Raw genomic sequence first — 7,671 nt, 5'->3', positions numbered from 1 at the left:
TCAAGTCACTCTGACTGCCTCTGTTGGCATATATTTAGCAATGACAGGACTTTCTTTGCAAAGATCTGCATGTAAAGAATACAATCAATACTTGAGCTTCTTTCCTGCGCTTTTCAAATCAAGCTTGGCATTTTAGTTTTAAAGGAAGGAGGAAAAGGTAGAGTAGCTACATGCAGAGGCAGCCATATTCTTCTTCAACAGGATTTTTTTTCCATGCAGTCAGCCCGACTGAGACCTCTCTACAGTGTATCTGAGTATTGCTTTCAACTTATAATAGGCGCCCATGCAAAGTTTCATCCTACTGTGCTTGTTTCCTCAAACTCCTGCAGGGTTCCTATGGCTCAAATATATCCTGAGAAAATCAAAATCTTCAATCGTTGGCACGTTTCAGCATTGACTAAATGCCTAACCCATTCCATAAGAGCCAGTGGATCCACCATTAGCCAAGATAAGCACATACCAGCATGGTGGACCATTAAAGAAATTATCTGGTGCATCCACCCTTCATCCTATGTACCAATACCATGCAGCATATGGCCCACCAGTACTATTTAATGCCCACCTAGTGTCATCTTTATACTATTTAAGGGTGTTGTCACCAAATGTCAGTAGTAACACCATGCCCAGGAGGTGCTACTGTGAGACATGACATCTTCAGACTTAGTGACCTGGATTATATGAAACATAGCATAGGCTAATTGTAAATAAAGCTTTTTAGACCATTCTCTGCTACTGATCCATGCTACAAAATAGATGGGATGGGAGACCAAGAACGTCTCACTGGGCTAGGAGAGCTGTAGGGCGCAGACACTGAGGATAATCCTATCGCTTTTCCGCTTATGCCAGCTATGCTGTTAAGGCTCCGTGACATTTCGTAACCTTCATTTAAAAGAAAAATGCAAAGTACAGCATTGGATCAACAACAGAATGGGCTAAGAATGAGGTCAACATTGTGGCCAGTTAAGTAGCATCCTCATGCATTGACATGCTGAGAGTAGTATCGCTTGCAACGTGGTTCAGAAGGCCATGTAAGTAAGAGGAAGTTAAAAAAATGGGGGTGAGGGGAGGAAGCAGAATGGTTTGTCCGGAATGGGCAGACTGTATAATAATGTAGGCAGTATCCTAGTTCTGTCTTAAAACAACTGGGGGGGGGGGAGTGGGGGGAAGTCAAGTGGAGGGATTTTTCTGTTTCTTTTCAGTGTAAACTCAATTGCACTTTCCCCCACTGACTCATGTATTTGGACCTCAGGCAAAAATTAAGGTGACTCGTAGCTTTAACAAAAAACAGTATTTGTTCCGTTGCTATAGAGATACTACTCATTTGCTCACCGCATTTTAAAAAAATAGTTTGCATGCATTCAATTTCCCCTTTCCCCCCCACTCCCATCCTTTTCCAGACATGCACAAAAACAACCTCAGCTAGTATACACACATAGTTGCACAAACTATGGATGAAATTCAGTTGGAACAACAATTAAGATGCTCTCAACGTGTTTCCAACAGGCCAACAATATGCTGACATTTGTTACTCTTTAGCCAACCGGCCTCTGTTTCATTCAGTAGAGAGAGCCTGCTTCATGTTGCAGTGCATCATGAGAACTATACATTCCTCATACCAAAAGGTGTGCCATTTGGAGCATTCTCCTGATTCACTGAAGCAACCAAAACTGGCTCAGGCTGAATGAAAATGGCCAGTGCTTATCCAATACAGAATCAGGTAAAACACTTTGCTACAAAGGTAAATTTTAGCAGAGATACTTTCATATGAAAGTGCAGTGGTCCAACTATATCTTTGTTAATGATAAACCTAGAAATTATAATTACATACACTATCTATAACTGGCATTTACTATAGACTGTTGTCCATCATACAATGGCACATGGGAATTCTAAAACCCATACCCATGGTATGGTTTACGTAATAGAATCTTTGCATTTTTTTAAAATACTGAATATATTATATACTCTATACAGTACACCAGTGATGGACACTGCTTCAATGATAGATAACTCTTAGTGAAATTAACCACTACCAATTAACTTTTATGCACATATGTAGTTCTAATTTTATGCACTTAAAGATATCTGCATTTTTGGTTTGCTTGCTTTTCTTGGATTAAACCATTTGGGCAAGATTTAGTCTATCATAAAAAAAAATTACAGGAAGTCTTTTTTGTTTGTTTGTTATTTTAGGACCTAATGTTGCTGAATATATGTATGATTCTGACCATTATCTAAGTAAAACTAAATTACTTCTGGGAGCAGTCAGGATTTCAAAAATTAATTATGGTAAATATTAGTTTACCAGAGGAAACCAATTTTAGTTAGATTACTTTCCAGTCATAAAAGAGGTCTATGCTAACAAATGCTCCCATATGAAGCTCTCTCTGTGTTCAATTATACAGCTAGGCATGACAAAGAAATTAACTGAAGTGCTGTATAAACGCAGCTGAATAATCACTTTGTGGTTCATGGTATTTGCTGGGGCATTTATTTATTTTTGCCCACCAAGTGTTTGCCATTCACAGCACATTGCAATCTACGAGTCTTCCAAATGGGCAGCCTTCACTGCTGTCATAAATATTAATCGATGTGTCTTTGGAGGATGAAATCTTTTAAGGACATTGCAGAATACTGGGCGCTGAAGCTCACTGAGCTAGCTAACATGGAAGACTAAACTGCAGTTGCACATGGTAGCTCTAGCAGCTTTCCTCTCCCAAAGAAATAGATTAAAAACTCAAAATGCAGACATCAGGTTGTTATTTTAGTGCATATCTAAACCAAGCCCACTAGTCCATGATAACTAGTAGATGACTTTTTCTCTCTTTTTTTTAAACAAGGTCACTAACTATGTGGTTACAGGACCTCAGCTACATACCCTTTCTTATTCCTCCATCAGGCGGGCAGGGATATTCCCCGGTTGATAAGAGGAAGCAGGGTCCATATCTCTCCCGAGTGCCAGAGCGGGTAAAGGGCAGGCCCTCATCAGGCGTTATAGCCTGGTCTATGTGGGGACAGTCTTCATTTGCCAGCGCCGCCTTGGCCACCTCACCATTCAGTTTCGAATCTTCAAACATATAAGCAGAAGGCTATTGAAACACTAAGAACTGTTTATCAGAGTTAAATCTGTAGGTTCGGGATCACAGCTAAGGAGTAGCATGGTGATGCTTAAAAGGTAGCACATTTGTCCTAGATACAGTGGCTTTGTACACTGCACCAACATAAAATAAAATATGTTAAGTGGAAGGAGAAATGAAACGTTATCTCATTAGATAGAACAGCAACCTATGGTACTTCCACATATATGGGGCAGTTTCAGAAACTGCTTTGCATTGGTTCCTAGTCCTGTGAGCAGAAGACTGCAGTTAGAAACTGGATTATGTTTAGCATGACATAAGATGGCATATGAATGATCTGTGTCTCATGAAAACTACTGAAACGCATAGAACTTTGGAGAGGCAGTTAATGGTGAGTTGCATTGTAGTAGTTGAGTAAATTCTATTCATGCAGATTTATATCTTTGTACAATATTACGTGGGCAAAAGATCCCCAAAGTTTGAACAGTTTGCTTTGTTTTGCTTATATTTTCAAATACACAGAATGGTAGTACACATTTAGACGGACGCACAGCATACATCATGTATGGGAATGTGACAGCAGAACATGGATTTTAAAAAACAATCCACTTTCTGGTGTTTTATTCTGTGACATATGCAGTTTATGCAATGCCAGCAGAGGATGCTACAGATGAAAAACAATACAGCAGCCCATGGATTTTGAAAATAAATTAAGTAACATTTACCCTCTGACTGCAAATAATGAAAATGTGTCATTAAATTTGTCCACTTTACTCCACATGTCCCCGTGAAGATAGACTGAGAATGAAATATTTTCTGTATGTGATTTGCTTCACAGTCATAAAACAATTTAAAGTGCTCTTACAAGATTTGTAAAATGTTTTCAAAGTGCAAATTAGTATATTGAGAATATACTCAAAATATGGCACAGTTCAATAGGGACATTTCAGCTAAAAGGAGGGGAAAACAGTCAAAATATAACCTGTACACAAGAGCTAAGCTATGTGCTTAATTGAGTGGGTACAATTCAGAAATTTGCAGCATTCTAAACCTCGGTTGCACAATGCTTATTATTTAGATATTGTAGGGAGCACACTGCAGGTGATCCTACAGTTCTTAATGAAAGGGACAATGCACCGATAAGCTTTATTTCAACCCCCTTTCCAAAAACACCTGCTGACTTGCTCCAAACCCTGTGCAATTTTGACATATATTTTTCAGTGGCGCTGAGGCCAAGTAAGAAAATAAATCCAAGCCTACATAGAAACCCTAAAAAGAGAGAATGCATTAAATAGGATGAGCAAACCTTCCAGAGCAATAGTTTCAGAAGGGCATGATGGATAAATAATATGTAAGGGCTTTTTGAGAATATAGCACTCTTCTCATTACCATATAAAATGATCCGCACAGATATAGACACATATGTATGGTATGCATACTATTGTATGGTATGTACACTGTTTATGTACATACATGCTAATTGCATTTCATGTCTTGATTTTCCCCCCAAGCAGATAAAGTGTTTCCCCACATAATCAACTCCATTTTGCAACCCTCCTACTGGTACCTTTTTTTCCTTCCTGCAGAAGCGATCAGTTCATTTCCCCATAGAATATGGTAGTGGTAGGGTTTTTTGTTTGTTTTTTGACCAACTAGGTTTATTAATACATCAGACGCACTAACAGAAGCAAAAGATAGTTTCTGAAATTAATGATGACTAATTTGAACAGGTTTCTGAAGTTTCGGGGCATAGGTTGATTGCAATTCCTGTGTGTGAATAATATACGTATATTTCATGCTCCTGTTTACTTTGCACAAAAACCACACAATTACCTTCATAACCATGACATCACATGATACTGAGCTGCTTCTTTAAAACTCACACTGATATATACTGTGAACTTTGCTATTCCTTAAGGGGATCAGCAATGCAGTGGGTTAGTGTACTAGCCTTCACAGCTACAGGATAAGGCCCTGATGCTACAATGAGTCAAGTGCAGGGGGGACAGCTACACCTGCACAGAGCCCCACTGTTTTCAGTGTGGAGCTCATTGCTGCATTGGGGTTTAGATTAAATTAGAATAAAATTAGATTAAAGAATAAAATGGTCAGACACATAGAAGAACATAAATTGTTGGGCAAAAGTCAACTTGGTTTCTGTAAAGGGAAATCACGTCTTACTAATCTATTAGAGCTCTTTGAAGGGGTCAAACAAACATGTGGACAAGGGGGATCCAGTGGACATAGTGTACTTAGATTTCCAGAAAGTCTTTGACAAGGTCCCTCACCAAAGGCTCTTATGTAAATTAAGTTGTCATGGGATAAGAGGGAAGGTCCTTTCATGGATTGAGAACTGGTTAAAAGACAGGGAACAAAGGGTAGGAATTAATGGTAAATTCTCAGAATGGAGAGGGGTAACTAGTCGTGTCCCCCAAGGGTCAGTCCTAGGACCAATCCTATTCAACTTTTTCATAAATGATCTGGAGAAAGGGGTAAACAGTGAGGTGGCAAAGTTTGCAGATTATACTAAACTGCTCAAGATAGTTAAGACCAAAGCAGACTGTGAAGAACTTCAAAAAGATCTCACAAAACTAAGTGATTGGGCAACAAAATGGCAAATGAAATTTAATGTGGATAAATGTAAAGTAATGCACATTGGAAGAAATAACCCCAACTATACATACAATATGATGGGGGCTAATTTAGCTACAACGAATCAGGAAAAAGATCTTGGAGTCATCATGGATAGTTCACTGAAGACGTCCACGCAGTGTGCAGAGGCGATCAAAAAAGCAAACAGGATGTTAGGAATCATTAAAAAGGGGATAGAAAATAAGACGGAGAGTATCTTATTGCCCTTATATAAATCCATGGTACGCCCACATCTTGAATACTGCATACAGATGTGGTCTCCTCATCTCAAAAAAGATATACTGGCATTAGAAAAGGTTCAGAAAAGGGCAACTAAAATGATTAGGGGTTTGGAACGGGTCCCATATGAGGAGAGATTAAAGAGGCTAGGACTTTTCAGCTTGGAAAAGAGGAGACTAAGGGGGGATATGATAGAGTTATATAAAATTATGAGTGATGTAGAGAAAGTAAATAAGGAAAAGTTATTTACTTGTTCCCATAATACAAGAACTAGGGGCCACCAAATGAAATTAATGGGCAGCAGGTTTAAAACAAATAAAAGGAAGTTCTTCACACAGCGCACAGTCAACTTGTGGAACTCCTTGCCTGAGGAGGTTGTGAAGGCTAGGACTATAACAGTGTTTAAAAGAGAACTGGATACTTTCATGGAGGTTAAGTCCGTTAATGGATATTAGCCAGGATGGGTAAGGAAGGGTGTCCCTAGCCTCTGTTTGTCAGAGGGTGGAGATGGGTGGCAGGAGAGAGATCACTTGATCATTGCCTGTTGGGTTCACTCCCTCTGGGGCACCTGGCATTGGCCACTGTTGTTAGACAGGATACTGGGCTAGATGGACCTTTGGTCTGACCCTGTACGGCCATTCTTATGTTCTTATTATATTAATTATTAGAGATGGTCCTGAACCAAAACTGTGTATCTGAACATTAGGAAAGTTTGTATCCTCCAGATCAGAACTGTGTGGCTCAGACTCGTATCTAATAATAAGCAATCATTTAGATAGCACCCTCAAACACTCTAAAGCACTCTGCAAGTACAAGCTGAAATGCAAACTAAACCCATGGAGCACTACATCCACCACTAAAATGCAGCTACGTCCTGGGTATAACACGTCACTATTTAACAGCACACACCACAGCCAGGATGTGAAGCATGCCTCATCCAATTGTAGTTACAGAGAGAATTTAGGCAAAATTACTCAAGTTGGCATTTGGCTGAGGCATTGGAGTTAATATCCTACTGTTTCCAAAAACAATATGAGATTGTCAATGAGCACAAATAGTCACAACCTCGGCACTACATCTCATCTGAAAGACAGCACTCCCAACGCATACAGAAAACTCATGCCTCATGGTATTAGGCTGTGGCCTTGCCTCCAGCTCAGGTCACAAGTGAAAATGAATTTGAGAGCATCACTCCCATTCCTGGTTGTTCATGTCATGAAATCATCCCTACATCTCTGCTCAAGAACTCAGTGGAAGAGGTATTGAAAACTAAGATTGAGGTGCATGGCAAAGCTATGCGAGGAAACGTGTACAAAAACTGCCCACAGTATATGTGATACAATTAAGCATAGTTAGTTTCTTGCTTTCATTAGCATTAAATTTACTCAAATGTTACAAGAGTTTTCAGAGGTCATAGACCTTCCCATATGAGACTGGACCTATAATGGCTTCAGTGACACCCATACATCCCACCTGGTTTCAGGCTGCCTCTGACCCTGTATCCCCGATTGCTACTCTTGGAGCATTTAATGATTTATAAATGCACATTGTTGAATAATAGCCACTTTAGTGTTTTCTTTCCATTTCAGGAGGTTCCTAAAGATAAGGAACTGTGGGCAAATCATTCTTCTGCAATCTGAGCTACGGATCTCTCTGTGTATTCTGAAACCTGTTCCACCCATAGTACTTGTGTTGATGTCAATGGCAGTGCTACACACGAGAC

General features: G+C 39.6%; 1 protein-coding gene across 3 annotated transcripts in view; it reads right to left on the bottom strand.

Moving 5' to 3' along the window:
• KCNC1 (potassium voltage-gated channel subfamily C member 1) overlaps positions 1–7,671 on the bottom strand; it is a 151,407-nt gene continuing 143,736 nt past the window's right edge. The window contains exons 3-4 of one of the 3 annotated variants that reach the window (XM_024210439.2): positions 2,879–3,067; positions 1–65 (exon numbers count right to left, since the gene is read on the bottom strand). In XM_024210439.2, coding sequence (XP_024066207.1) covers positions 1–65; positions 2,879–3,067 — 254 coding nt within the window. Of the gene's footprint in view, positions 66–742; positions 880–2,878; positions 3,068–7,671 lie in introns of those variants that run through there. The other 2 variants (XM_024210438.2, XM_024210437.2) reach the window with 2 other exon arrangements.

The sequence above is a fragment of the Terrapene carolina genome, unplaced genomic scaffold, assembly GCF_002925995.2.
Source record: "Terrapene carolina triunguis isolate 2854851 unplaced genomic scaffold, T_m_triunguis-2.0 Scaffold715, whole genome shotgun sequence".
Lineage (NCBI taxonomy): Eukaryota > Metazoa > Chordata > Testudines > Emydidae > Terrapene > Terrapene triunguis.
The sequence above is the reverse complement of the archived record's forward strand: the minus strand, read 5'-3'. Positions and strand labels throughout refer to the sequence as shown.